General features: G+C 38.8%; 1 protein-coding gene across 2 annotated transcripts; it reads left to right on the top strand.

The window, feature by feature from the left end:
• Positions 1 to 612: 612 nt before the first annotated feature.
• Positions 613 to 8,780, top strand: LOC113302737. 2 transcript variants are annotated; one of them, XM_026551681.1, is made up of 3 exons: positions 613 to 1,980; positions 2,494 to 3,628; positions 8,464 to 8,780. In XM_026551681.1, exons 2-3 carry the CDS (start codon positions 2,818 to 2,820, stop codon positions 8,481 to 8,483), a joined length of 831 nt encoding a protein of 276 aa, XP_026407466.1. In that variant the 5' UTR covers positions 613 to 1,980; positions 2,494 to 2,817; the 3' UTR covers positions 8,484 to 8,780. The 2 variants fall into 2 exon arrangements, with proteins under 2 accessions (XP_026407466.1, XP_026407462.1); XM_026551677.1 differs by having other exon boundaries at positions 613 to 3,628.
• The last annotated feature ends 6,282 nt before the right edge of the window (positions 8,781 to 15,062 follow it).

The raw sequence follows: 15,062 nt of genomic DNA, 5'->3' as shown, positions 1-15,062 counted from the left end.
GTGCGTTTAGGAACAACCAGAACCTTCTTCCCATTACTTTCTTCTACAATTCTCGGAAGAGAATTGGATTGACTATTCTTTTGCAAGTTAGTCTTTCTCCAATTGGGAGCATCGGATCTTGTCTTCATCTTTACGAATTTATCCTTTTGATAACCATTACGATTATGAAAAGGATTCGTATGAAGTTTATAGGCAAATCTAGATTTAGCACAACACTTATTCCTTTTCCTAAAGGTTGGACAATTACAACCTGTAACGTTAAGGGGATTAGTCTTAACATATGATCTTGGTTTCACTACTTCTTGTGATGCCCAAACAAGAACATCATGAAGTTTCTTATTCCTTATATGGAAACGACATCTCCTTTCTAGGTGACCTTTATTTCCACAATAGTGGCAGGCATAAGGAATGTTCCTACCTCGATCCCTGTGTGCTGACTTTAGAGGTTGATAAACTTTGCTCTTTTGAACCTTAACTGTAACGCCCCTTATAACTTGTATTGTTAGTAATAGGCTGTCCCTAAGTGAATTTTGGGTGTTAGATAAAACTACTCAGTAGGTAGGTTAAAATAAAATAAAAATTTTGTTAAGGTTAGCGGTAGAAAACATGGAAACAAAAACCTAGTTCTAGTTTTGCCGTGAAAAGAGCCAGCAAGAACTTTCAAAGGGGAAATCAGGGGAGAACTCTTGAGGATTTGGAGCTCAAGCCAAAGGAAAGTTTTCTCTTGCTCTATCAATTTTTATCATTAAGCATTGAGTTCGATTTTGTAGATATAGGTGAACCTTTTGAATTTAAATCCCTAGTTTAGGTTTTGAGATTGTTTCTGTTTCTGAAATCTGAGTAGTAGGGGCTGTTTGCGTCTTAGAATGAATTTGAACCGTTAGAAATTATTGAATTTTGGATATGTTGTTTTTAACTGGTTTCTAAAGTCTCGACCAAATTATCAGGCCGATCAGATAAGTGCAGGTACCAAAAAAGACTATGTTTCAGAGATTCTAGGTTCAGAAAACTGCTAGAACGTGAATAGAGTAGATACATCTGGATTAGGAGTTTTGTTGCTTATAAATACATGAATTTTGGATATGATAAACCCATTTGTATGATTATGGTTCTGTAAAAGTTTCAGCGCAATTGGATGTCCGGAAGTACCCTAATTATATGAAGTTTCCCTTTTGTGACTGTACGTTTTCAGTCTGAATTATGCATATAAAATTTGTCTTATCTTGACATCTAACCGTCACTTTTACTTGATATTTTTATGAAATGTCTGTGATATAGTAGTAAGACTGTGGTAAAAGTTTAACTATGTTCTGATCAGTATAAGACATGATTTTGGCAAGTACAGTAGACTGGTCTTGCATAGCCTATTTTCTGAATTGTTTCGGTATTGGGTTGAAGCTTGAATTTGTATGAATATGTTTGGTCAGTTTGAATGGTTTTGAAATATGTTTCAGCAGAGATGAATTGATTATGTTTGAGCTCATTTAAGAGCCGTATCTCTGTTCAAGTGTTTGTTGTTTGTCGAAAGCTATTTCGTATTAAACCATTATGTTGAAAGGTCGGGTTCACAATAGCTATCGCACTTGGCCTGGAAATTAGGGTTGTCTTTACTTTTGGGGTTGTCTTCAGAATAGCTATCATGCTTGTGAGTGTTGGTGTTGAATAATATTGAATGTTTCATTTGGGTTATATTTTGTGAATGTTTCCTCGAGTTTTTAAGACCGAAGGTAAGCGGTAATGTTGTGACGTGTTGTGCTATCTTTGTACAGTTTGTTGAATCTCTTTGACATGCTAGTCTAAACTGTTTTGGACTGAATTTTTAATACTCTTTTACTTAATAGTAAAATTGATGGTTTAAGATTGAACTTCCAAAAATCCAAGGCTCTGACCTTGTGTTGATTCTTTCTTACAGGTAATAGAGTAAGCAACTGAGTTAGTCAGGAGTATTTCTTAGGTTGGCACTGCAGAGTGTGGGAAGAAGTAGGATCTCTTCCTTGTTGTAGTTTCTTTTAGTTTTATCTTTCCTTATTATCGATAAGGTTATCATAGAGAGACACGGTGCTTCGATCGCCATATTAAGAGTGTTTAAGTTTCATGTTATGTCGACGTTTTAGACAGACTTGTTTCTTCTTTTTGGTTTAACATTCTTAGAATCATACATAATGCTCATTAATATGAGAATGATGTTCTTCTTTATATTGTTTTCCAATAAAATTAATTTTTTTTAGCCAACTTGAGTTATGTGGACTGTATGTTCGGGTAGTAAAACCTTGAATTGCTAATGCTAGGGCCGGTCGGACTACCGTTACTGATTCAGGATTGTCGCAGTTGGTATCAGAGCCCGTGATCCTTATGGACATGTGGCATTGTGAGGCACACTCAATTTAGGCACTTAGTTTTTTTTTTCAATTCTTACGTTTGACGTAATAGTTGTTTTTGACTCCTTTCTCTAAGTAGAATAGATGTTGATTTTTCCTTTCCTTTTGTTACTAGTCATGTCAGGAAGAAGAGGAACCAGAAACACGAGAAATACTGGGAATGGGGGAGCTCCTGATGCTGTTGAGATGATGAGTTTGATGACTGAAACTCTAACAACGGCGATGGAAAATCAAACTGCTGCCCTTACGGTTCTCATTCAGAATCAGAATGGGAATCATAATGCGCCTCCACCGCCACCGGGTGGAAATGCTAATGGTAATCCACCAGGTGGTGGTGAACAAGCAACATGGCTGAACTTACTGGAGAAGTTTGTGAGATTGAAACCACCTCAATTTGAAGGTTCATCTGATCCACTAGTAGTTGACAAGTGGAAATGCTATGAGGTGTACACCAGTTCAAAGGCAACAACTTGCTGTTTTTCAGCTATCCGGTGAGGTAAGAAAGTGGTGGATGAATTCAACAATGGGATTGGATCTGAATACCCTCACTTATGCTCAATTTTGTGAAAGGTTTGATGCAAGGTATTTCCCAGCCACTGCGAGAAATAAAAAGATTAAGGAGTTTGCTGATTTGGAACAAGTTAAGCCCATGCTTGTCGATGACTATCTTGATCGTTGCATTAGTTTACAGCGTTTTGGGTACTTTTTGACACCTGATGAAGATAAGTCATCTAGAAAATTTGAGAATGGTTTAGGGGTCCATATAAGAGGTCAGGTGATTATCCATTGTTTCCCTACGTTCCAACAAGTTGTGGATAGTGTTAGAGCTACGGAATCTGATTGGTTAAGGAATAAGGAGACAAATCGGAGAACTTCTAGTACTGCGAGGCAGGGAAACAACTACCAAATCCAAGGTAACAGAAACAAGGGTAATGGAGACCATCGTAGTGATAGAAACAATTCGAGTGGTTGGAAGAGACAAAGGTCTGACAATGGGAACGTGAATGCTGCACCTACCCTTTACTGCTACAACTGTTGGGATCCTGGACATAAGAGTGATCGATGCACTAATCCTAGACGACCAAAGCCGGCGTCACTGAATGATACCCAAGGACCCGCCAAACACATCAGAGTACAACATCATAATTTTCAGAAATCAAATAATGAACAGGACAGAACCAACTCTAACCAAGGCAGATTTCACGCTCTTGTTCCGCAAAAAGAGCAAGTGCCTGATGGAGTTGTGGAAGGTACGTTCCTCATCCATAACAAGCTTGGTAGGATCTTGTTTGATTCTGGTGCCACCCATTCTTTTATTGCTGCGACTTTTGTGAGTGAACTAACCATTAAAGTGATGCCATGTGAAACCCCTTTATCGGTAATGTCACCTTTAGGAAAAACTACCTTGATTGATCAAATAGTTAGGGATGTAATGTACAGTTAGGGAGTTTAGATTTTCCCACTGATTTATTTGTGCTTGATATGGTTGGTTTCGATGTTATTCTTGGGATAGATTGGTTATCGGCGTATTATGCAATGCTTGATTGTCGAGGGAAATCCATAGTATTTTCCATACCAGATCAGCAAGGTTTCTTAGTTGTTACTACTACAAAGGAGGCTCCTCCTAAAGCTTACTTTTGTGGGGTACATGAAGAAGACTGTACTGTTCAGGTTGACCCCTTGTATTCTTTACCCGTAGTGGCAGAATTTCCAGATGTTTTTGTAGAGATTCCAGGGTTACCACCGCACCAAGAAGTTGAGTCTTATATTGAGTTAGTGCCAGGTACAGCACCTATTGCCAAGGCACTATATCGTATGGCTCCCGTTGAAATGCGTGAACTTAAGGAACAGATCCAACAGTTGATGGACCAGGGATTTATACGCCGCAGTACTTCACCTTGGGGAGAACCAGTGTTGTTTGTCAAGAAGAAGGACGGTTCACTTCGTTTGTGCATCGACTATCGTGAGTTAAACAAGGCTACAATCAGAAATAAGTACCCGTTGCCGCGGATTGAAGACTTATTTGGTCAATTACGTGGAGCTTGTTGGTTCAATAAGATCGATTTAAGGACTGGCTACCATCAGCTGAGAGTTAGGGAGAAGGATGTCTCTAAAACAGCATTTTTATCAAGATATGGTTCTTATGAGTTTTTGGTTATGCCTTTCGGACTTACTAACGCACCAGCTGTATTTATGGATTTGATGAATAGGGTGTTTAAGGAATTTTTGGATAAGTTTGTCATTGTCTTCATCGATGACATATTAATATACTCTTCTAGCCGTGAAGATCATGCTAAACATCTACAAATGGTATTGCAAACTCTTCGTCAGCACCAACTGTATGCTAAGCTCTCTAAGTGTGAGTTTTAGCAGCAAGAAGTTCAATTCCTTGGACATGTTATATCAAAAGAAGGTGTAGCCGTGGATCCACACAAAGTTACTGCGGTGTTAGATTGGAAGAAGCTTACATCTGTAACAGAAGTGCGAAGTTTTCTGGAATTGGTTGGTTATTACCGTAGATTTATTCAAGCGTTTTCAAGCATAACAGGTATGTTGACTAATCTGACTAAGAAGGGGGTTTCCTTTGTTTGGAAAGATGAATGTGAGCAAGATTTTCGCACCCTAAAAGAGAGGCTGACTTCTGCTCCTGTCTTGGCACTTCCACAGACTGATGGTGGTGGTCTAACAGTTTATACAGATGCTTCACTCCATGGGTTAGGCTGTGTACTTATGCAATATGGTAAGGTCATAGCTTATGCATCTCGACAACTAGATGTACATGAGAAAAACTACCCAACTCATGATCTGGAGTTGGCAACAATAGTATTTGCCTTAAAGGTTTTGAGACATTATTTATTAGGGGAGAAAAATTTCAGTTATTTTCTGATCATAAAAGCCTTAAATATCTGTTTACTCAGAAAGAACTTAACATGAGACAGTCCAGGTGGATGGAATTGTTAAAGGATTATGAGTTTTGTCTTGAATATCACCCTGGGAAAGCAAATGTTGTTGTTGATGCATTAAGTAGAAAACCGTGTGGTGTCGTCGCTTTTCTTATGTCTCTTGAATGGAGTTATTGCAAGAGGTCGCACAAGATGATTTCATTTTGTCCTCAGGAAAATCAGAACAAGCATTTGTAGGACGGTTACTAGTACAACCAAATTTGATCGAGAGAATCATTTCAGCTCAAGCCAAAGACCCATGGTGTCAACTGAAACTTGAAGAAGTAAAGAATGAAACTACCTCAGAAATGGTAATAGGTTCTGATGGAGGATTGAGGTTCATGAAAAGACTATGTGTACCTGCAGATAAGGAACTACGTCGCAGTATCTTGGATGAAGCTCATCGTAGTAGTAAGTACACGATACATCCAGGGAGTTCGAACATGTATTGTGATTTGAAGAGACATTTTTGGTGGCACGGAATGAAGCTCGATGTCGCTCAGTATGTATCGAAGTGTCTAACTTGCCAACAAGTGAAGGTTGAACACCAAAAGCCGGGCGGCATGCTGCAACCTTTGCCGATCCTAACCTGGAAATGGGATGATATATCGATGGACTTCATAGTCGGATTACCTAGATCGAAGTCTGGTCACGACTCAATTTGGGTGGTGGTGGATCGCTTGACTAAATCTGCTCATTTCATTCCAGTAAAAACTACATATACTACAGACAAGTTGGCGCAATTGTATATTGACAACATTGTCGTGTTGCATGGGGTACCATCGTCCATTCTGTCGGATAGAGACTCGCACTTTACCTCGAGGTATTGGAGTAGTTTCCAAAAGGCTTTAGGTTCAGAATTAAGATTAAGTACTGCATTTCACCCGCAAACGGATGGTCAGACCGAGAGAGTGAATCAAGTCTTAGAAGATATGTTGAGAGCATGTGTTCTAGATTTTAAGGGTAGCTGGGAAGACAATCTGAAACTCATTGAGTTTTCTTATAATAACAGTTACCATTCAAGTATTGGCATGGCACCTATTCGAAGCGTTGTATGGTAGACCTTTCCGGTCACCGGTGTGCTAGGCAGAAGTTTGTGAAAGTAGTTTATATGGACCAAAAATTGTTCAAGAGACTACAGGGAAAGTGTCTTTGATTCGACAACGACTTCGAACTTCTTAAAGTCGTCAAAAGAGTTACGCCGACCAAAAAAGGAGGCACGTGGAGCTTGTTGTTGGTGACTATGTTTTGCTAAGAGTTTCACCCATGAAAGGAGTGATGAGATTTGGGAAAAAAGGGAAGTTAGCTCCAAGATATGTTGGACCATTTCCAATTATTGAACGGGTTGGTGCTGTGGCATACCGTTTAGGTCTTCCAGAACATTTGTCAGCAGTTCATGATGTTTTTCACATATCAATGTTAAGGAAACACTTGAGAGATGAAGAGAACCCTCAGTTAGTAGACTTCAAGGACCTGGAAGTCAGACAGGATGGTACTTATATAGAAAAGCCGCACTGCATCATTGATAGGAAGATACATAAACTGCGGAACAAGATTTTAAACCTTGTTAAAGTACAATGGAATCATCATAACCAGAATGAAGCAACCTAAGAGCGAGAAGATGTTATGCGGGCTAAACATCCATCCTTGTTTGAGTATGAGGTATGTTGATTTCGAGGACGAAATCGTTCTTTTAGGAGGGGTGAATGTAACACCCCTTATAACTTGTATTGTTAGTAATAGGTTGCCCCTAAGTGAATTTTGGGTGTTAGATAAAACAACTCAGTAGGTAGGTTAAAATAAAATAAAATTTTTGTTAAGGTTAGCGGTAGAAAACATGGAAACAAAAACGTAGTTCTAGTTTTGCCGTGAAAAGAGCCACCAAGAACTTTCAAAGGGGAAATCAGGGAAGAACTCTTGAGGATTTGGAGCTCAAGCCAAAGGCAAGTTTTCTCTTGCTCTATAAATTTTTATCATTAAGCATTGAGTTCGATTTTGTAGATATAGGTGAACCTTTTGAATTTAAATCCCTAGTTTAGGTTTTGAGATTGTTTCTGTTTCTGAAATCTGAGTAGCAGGAACTGTTTGCGTCTTAGAATACATTAGAACCGGTAGAAATTATTGAATTTTGGATATGTTGTTTCTAACTGGTTTCTAAAGGCTCGACCAAGATTTCAGGCCGATCAGATAAGTGAAGGTACCCAAAACGACTATGTTTCAGAGATTCTAGGTTCAGAAAACTGCTAGAACGTGAATAGAGTAGATACATCTGGATTAGGAGTTTTGTTAATTATAAATACATGAATTTTGGATATGATAAACCCATTTGTATGATTATGATTCTGTAAAAGTTTCATAGCAATTGGATGTCCGAAAGTACCCTAATTAGATGAAGTTTCCCTTTTGTGACTGTACGTTTTCAGTCTGAATTATGCATATAAAATCTGTATTATCTTGACATCTAACCGTCGCTTTTACTTGATATTTTTATTAAATGTCTCTGATATAGTAGTAAGACTGTGGTAAAAATTTCACCATGTTCTGATCAGTATAAGACATGATTTTGGCAAGTACAGTAGACTGGTCTTGCATAGCCTATTTCCTGAATTGTTTCGATAATGGGTTGAAGCTTGAATTTGTATGAATATGTTTGGTCAGTTTGAATGGTTTTGAAATATGTTTCAGCAGGGATGAATTGATTATGTTTGAGCTCATTTAAGAGCCGTATCTCTGTTCAAGTGTTTGTTGTTTGTCGAAAGCTATTTCGTATTAAACCATTATGTTGAAAGGTCGGGTTCACAATAGCTATCGCGCTTGGCCTGAAAATTGGGGTTGTCTTTACTTTTGGGGTTCTATTCACAATAGCTATCATGCTTGTGAGTGTTGGTGTTGAATAATATTGAATGTTTCGTTTGGGTTATATTTTGTGAATGTTTTCTCGAGTTTTTAAGACCGAAGGTAAGCGGTAATGTTGTGACGTGTTGTGCTATCTTTGTACAGTTTCTTGAATCTCTTTGACATGCTAATCTAAACTGTTTTGGACTGAATTTTTAATACTCTTTTACTTGATAGTAAAATTGATGGTTTAAGATTGAACTTGCAAAAATCCAAGGCTCTGACCTTGTGTTGATTCTTTCTTACAGGTAATAGAGTAAGCAACTGAGTTAGTCGGGAGTATTTCTTGGGTTGGCGCTGCAGAGTGTGGGAAGCAGTAGGATCTCTTCCTTGCTGTAGTTTCTTTTAGTTTTATCTTTCCTTATTATTGATAAGGTTATCACAGAGAGATACGGTGCTTCGATCACCATATTAAGAGTGTTTAAGTTTCATGTTATGTCGACATTTTAGACAGACTTGTTTCTTCTTTTTGGTTTAACATTCTTAGAATCATACACAATGCTCATTAATATGAGAATGATGTTCTTCTTTATATTGTTTTCCAATAAAAGTTTTTTTTAGCCAACTTGAGCTATGTGGAATGTATGTACGGGTAGTAAAACCTTGAATTGCTAATGATAGGGTCGGCCGGACTACCGTTACTGATTCAGGGTTGTCACATTAACTGCCGGTGAAGGTATTTCACTTTTCCCATCAGTGGAAACCTTTTATTGAGAAGAATCACTAGGCTTGACAAATTTTACCTCTTTGCTAATACTTGGAGCATCTATTCCCTTATAGCCCAATCCTCGTGTACCACGATGATTATTACTTGCTCCTAGCATAGTGGTTAATTTGATTGAACTAATATTGAACTTTTCAAGTCATCTTCCAACATCTTGATTTTATCAAGAGCAGCAGCTAAATCAGCCTCAAGGCGTTTTTCTCGAGCGAGAAAAGCGCTTTCTCTGTCATCAAAACTTGCTTGCTGAGAGTTAATCCTTACTTCAGTTTCTGCAAGTTTCTCTTCCAACAAGAAGTATTTTTGATATGACTTTCTACTAAGGTTTTCCTCGGTATCTTTGAGAACCGATTCGCAAGAGCGATTCTGACCATAAAGACCTGCGTAAATTCTTTTCAATTTCTTGTTTTCTCGACAGAGAGGAGTAAGAAGAGGTGTGACATGAGAAGTTGTAATCTTCTTCATTTTTCACGAATCCAAAAACTTAACATACTCTGAGATTTCCTCATCAACATCTCTATCAATATCTGAATCACCTTCATGAGAAAGTTCATCCAACTGTTCTTCTAGGAGTGTTTCCCAATCAACAGTTTTTACATCAAGAGAATGTTTAGATATTGACTTAGATGTGACAGTTCTCTCAGGTGAATCCAAGCTTTCAGAATCATCTGGTAATTTCTGAACTAGTACATTATTAGAGATAGACTCGTCCATATTCAGATCGCTACAAACACAGACTTATAAGGTCTTTAATGTGTTTGCCTGCTCTGATACCAATTGAAAAAGCGGGGGTACAACAACCACACCCAATATTTCGATTAGCAATCTGTATGGACTAACTCCAATATACTTTCAAGAGAATCAACTAGACAGTCAGACTTAATCTTAACAAAAGTATATCAAGAGCTATATCTCACTTTCTAGATTTAATACTTACTCAAGCAAATAGAAATCTGCGAGTCTAATTGAATATAAGAGAAATCACTTGAACGGTACCAAAGACCAATGTTCAAGGACAAATCAATTTCAATCAACAACCAAAGGCTGAATTTTCCAATTGATCGATTCAAATGCACAACCTGTGATATTTCAATTATATAACAAAATATAATGCGGAAAATAAATAACACATACACCAGAAGTTTTGTTAACGAGGAAACCGCAAATGCAGAAAAACCCCGGGACCTAGTCCAGATTGAACACACACTGTATTAAGCCGCTACAGACACTAGCCTACTACAAACTAACTTCGGCGTGGACTGTAGTTGAACCCCAATCAATCTTACACTGATCCAAGGTACAGTTGCGCTCCTTACATCTCTGATCCCAGCAGGATACTACGCACTTGATTCCCTTAGCTAATCTCACCCACAACTAAGAGTTGCTACGACCCAAAGTCGAATGCTTTAATAAACAAATCTGTATCACACAAAAAAGTCTACGGTAATAGATAAATTTGTCTCCCAAAGAAATACCTACGAGTTTTTGTTCCGTCTTTTGATAAATCAAGGTGAACAGGAACCAATTGATAACCCGAACTTATATTCCCGAAGAACAACCTAGTATTATCAATCATCTCACAATAATCTTAATCGACTAGCGAAAGAAGATATTGCGAAATCACAAACAATGAGATGAAGATGTGACTTCTTTTATATCTTGCTTATCAGAAAAATCAATCTCAAGCCAATCTTTACGATTGTACTTAGTACGATAGAAACAACAAGATCGGATCACACAACTACGAGAAAGTAATATCGATCTGGCTTCACAATCCCAATGAAGTCTTCAAGTCGTTAACCTACATGGTCTCTATAAAAACCTAAGGTTAAAGGAGAATCGACTCTAGCTTATACGACTAGTATCACACAGGAGGTGTGGGGATTAGCTTTCCCAATTGCTAGAATTTTCCCTTATATATTATTTCAAATCAGGGTTTGCAATCTAAGTTACCTTGGTAACAAAGCATTCAATATTCACCGTCAGATGAAAAAATGATTAGATTCAAGCTAATATCTTTCAATCGTTAGATCGAAACTTAGCTTGTTACACACAAATGAAATGCACGTTTTTAGGTTTGTGTAACCATACCCAAACATGTATATTTAGTTGGTTCAACAGTAGTTAACCAAATGGTTAGCCATATGAGCACTTTCATATCAACCATATTCTTCTTTACCACAACTAGTTCAAATGACTCAAATGAGTTAGTTAGAGAGTTGCTCAATTGCTTAGATCTTTATAATAGACACAATTGAAACAAAAACGATTTGATTCACTCGAATCGATTTATGAACTTTATAGCCACGATTTGCAATGATGCATTCCTTAGTTTATATAAGTTTAAGTTCACAAATAATCGTTTTTAGAAAATAAGCAACTTAAGTACGCGAACTGGTACGCGGACTTAAGTACCCGGGATAAGTTTGTTTTTAGTTTACAAACTCCATCAGAATTTCTCGGGATGAGAACTTCCGACAGTACGCGGACTCTAGTTCCGATTTTCCTGAGTAGCAAAGTACACATACTTTGGTTCAAGGAATAAGGACTTACACACCTGTGTTACCACACAATGTTTATATCCTTCCATGGTTATGTAATCTAAACTCTCATTTCAATTATTGAAACATTCTTAGAGGACGTTATATAGTTGTTATTCACAAACCATTTTTCGTCCATTGTCAAGTGATTGAAACTTAACATGACTTTCGTCACTAGTAAAGATGAACTTGGCCAAAGCGAAAGCTTACCAACACATATTTCGAGAAATATATAAGCGAGATAAACTCGGCTCGAAATAGAAAATGTGTATAATCATAGTCTATATAGCAAAACGACTTTTGTCTCAAGATAGGAGATAAAGTAGATAGATTTTTGAGTGATAGATAAGTTCAAGTCTCCACATACCTTTTAGTCGATGAAGTTCCACAAGTTTCTTGAGTAGTTCTTCGTCTTTGTATGATGATCGCCATGGAGTCTTGAGCACAACTACACTTTTTATCCTAGTCCGAGACTTAGCTAATAGTAGACTAGAAATCAAGACTTATAGTTTTGATCACTAATATTGACAAACATGCTTGAGATAGCAACGCATGCGAGTTCGACCGAGCAGTGCTCTAACGTAGGGGTTTAGAGGTACTGATGTCGGGTGGATAAGAGAGCCAAAGTACAAATGGCTTCGAACTTGAAACAGAAATGAAAAGGGTAGTGGGGTCATTTTGGGTGTTAAGCTTGGACACCTCATTTCAAGTATTTTAGGAAGAACTCAAACTGGATTTCTTTCTAAAACGTGAAGTAGATTGTTGGCCACTTCTTATGCTGCAAATATACTTAAATTGGTAAAGCCTTCTTAGCACCGTAACTTGAGCTTTGTTACATCTTGTTGCAACTCATTATTTCCTCGATTCCTTGAGCCCACAAACGCCTCCAAATTCTCTTTTATTATACTCCCTTCACACAAGCCCCCTGATCTCTTATTCACCATTTACTCACCTACAACATAATAAAAATGAGATTATGTTGAGAAAATTACCCGTTAATGGACAAATGTGCAAAATACAAGAAAATAGAACAATGAAGAACTAGGAATATGATAAATGACTATAAAATAGTCTAGAAATATGCATTATTAGGCACCGATCAATGTTACAAGGCGATTTTCACATGATCATCTTTTGACTCATTATTTAGTTTCCAACTAAACTCGTCAAATGAACATAGTTAAAGCAAAAAGCTTTCCAACACATATTTCGAGAAAGATATAAGTGAGTTAAACTCATTCTGAAATATCAAATGTGTATAATGTAAAAGTCTATATAGCTATACGACTTAGTCTCAATAGGAGATAAAATAGAATAAACTTATGAGTGATAGATGAGTTTAAGTCTCCACATACCTTTTGTTGATATAGTTCCGCCAATCTCCCCTTAGTAGATCTTCGTCTTCAATCGATGAACGTGAAGTCTAAAGCTCAACTACACATTCTATCCTAATCCGAGACATGGCTATAAGTAGATTATAAATCAAGACTTATAGTTTTGACACCTAAATTGACAAACAAGCTTGAGATAGCAACGCTTGCAAGTTCGACCGAGCAGTGCTCTAACAGTATTGTTGGTAGTTTTGTGAGAAAATATAAAAACTATCAAGTAATGTGGAACAAAAAAATAGCCCTAAACACTCATCTAAAGTGGAACGGAAGGAGTATATAAATGATTGCTTTGACGACATTCATACAAGTATTTTGGGTCATATCATTCACCTTAGTCAACATTTGCAAACTTCACTATTTTATTACCTATCCATGTGATTTCAGTATGCGAGTGTTGCGGCAAGAATGTTGAAAAACATTGCAACAAGTTTATTTCGATGACTATCTGAGTAGAATTACGCAATCAGGTTGAATATCACACGTAAGTGTTGATGGTGGTTTTTAGCTTAGGGTTAAAATCGTAAAACCTTGCATCTGATGTGACGTCACTCTGCAAGGAAGTGGTGCCGCAAGTACTAACCTCTCCACCGACATATTTATTGAGCCGCTCAATATACTTTTATCCGTAACACTCTGTAAATTTCGGCACCTCGCCAATACAAGACCCACTGAGTACTTTCATGTGCTATGTTCCCCAGCAGAACCCTTAAATCAGTATGGCATGACGGATTTATGTTCACTCGCAGCGGAGTAGCATGAACCTCCAAGTACCAAAGTTAAGGCCACCGCACAAAATGCTCAGACGAAAAGCACACTGCATTATGTAAATAAGGATTTTTATGTGGCAGCATACAAAATCCGGCCAATTATTGTGATAACTCATAAAGAACTCATAAATCCGATTAATTTGAAAAATTAGGGTTTCGCGCCCCGCGCAGTGTACTAGACCCCGTTGGTCGAAACTATGCTTAGCCAAACTAGGCAACCAAATCCTCCACAACACACTAAAAGTGTGGCCGCGCCCTAACATGTCGCCCCTCTTTCCATCGACCAATCAAGTCGCCTTAAACTCGCCACGCGCACTAGAAGAGTGGCCACGCCCTAGCTTGCCGGCCCCCTACTTTCATTGACCAATTAGGTTGCTCCAAACCTGCCTCAGCCTCAAAAGAGGTCGTCATACTAAGTCGGCTTCCCAAAAGCGCCAACTTCCCAAAACGCGCCAACATGCCGCACGCGCATGCCGCACATGCCAGACGCGCATGCCACACGCGCATGCCGGACGCGCATGCCACACGCGCATGCCAGATGCGCATGCCAAACGCGTCACTGCCAATTAAAGATAGCCATGATCGACGGCTACCTTTCCTCCTGAGATGCAATCTCAGCCATCCAAGTTCGCCACCAAACTAACATGGCTTGTGGCAACTTTTGAGCGACCATGACGCCAAACCCTAAACTAGCACGTCGCTATGCCACGACTACTGGTATGCCACCATGCCATAGTTACTAGCACGTCGTTATGCCACGGCTACTGGCACGCCACCGTGACACAGGTACCAGCACGTCACTACGCCACGGCTACTGGCATGCCACCATGCCAAAGCTACTAGCACGTCGCTATGCCGCGGCTACTGGCATGCCACCATGCCACAGCTACTAGCACGTCGCTATGCCGCGGCTACTGGCATGCCACCATGCCACAGCTACTAGCACGTCGCTATGCCACGGCTACTGGCATGCCACCATGCCATAGATACTAGCACGTCGCTATGCCACGGCTACTGGCACGCCACCGTGCCATCACTACACCAAATTCCCGAATTCGTAACAGGAATTCGTATAGCCTTACTGGCCGTTACAAATGGCCGTTACAAAATTCTCGTAACAGGCAGAAGCCGTTACTAATGTTTCAAAAAATTCGTAACAGATGTCAGCCGTTACGAACTTTTTTTTAGGCGTGCCAGTCACACACTTGGTCACACATGGGCTGTAACACCTGGAGTATGTATGTGTGCCATTCACATGCGTGCTTTCTATCCTTTCACCTACACCGTGTATGCCTAAACTAATATCTCCGCCCTTCATTTTATTCTCGAGATTGCATCTTAATCATAAAACCCTAGATTATATTCCCACATAATATTACATCTAATCTCTTTCTCTCCGCCTCATTATCCCTCTTCCTATCTCTCTTT

Source organism: Papaver somniferum, chromosome 1, assembly GCF_003573695.1.
Source record: "Papaver somniferum cultivar HN1 chromosome 1, ASM357369v1, whole genome shotgun sequence".
Taxonomy (NCBI): Eukaryota; Viridiplantae; Streptophyta; class Magnoliopsida; order Ranunculales; family Papaveraceae; genus Papaver; species Papaver somniferum.
Note: the sequence above shows the minus strand (reverse complement) of the source record. Positions and strands in the feature narration are given on the sequence as shown.

Bases quoted from the DNA above. Each gene is read 5' to 3' on its own strand.
- LOC113302737 (XM_026551681.1), top strand. From the start codon at position 2,818: ATGAGGTGTACACCAGTTCAAAGGCAACAACTTGCTGTTTTTCAGCTA. The intron at 3,629-8,463 runs GTACGTTCCTCA...TCTTTCTTACAG, and splicing joins GCCTGATGGAGTTGTGGAAG to GTAATAGAGTAAGCAACTGA.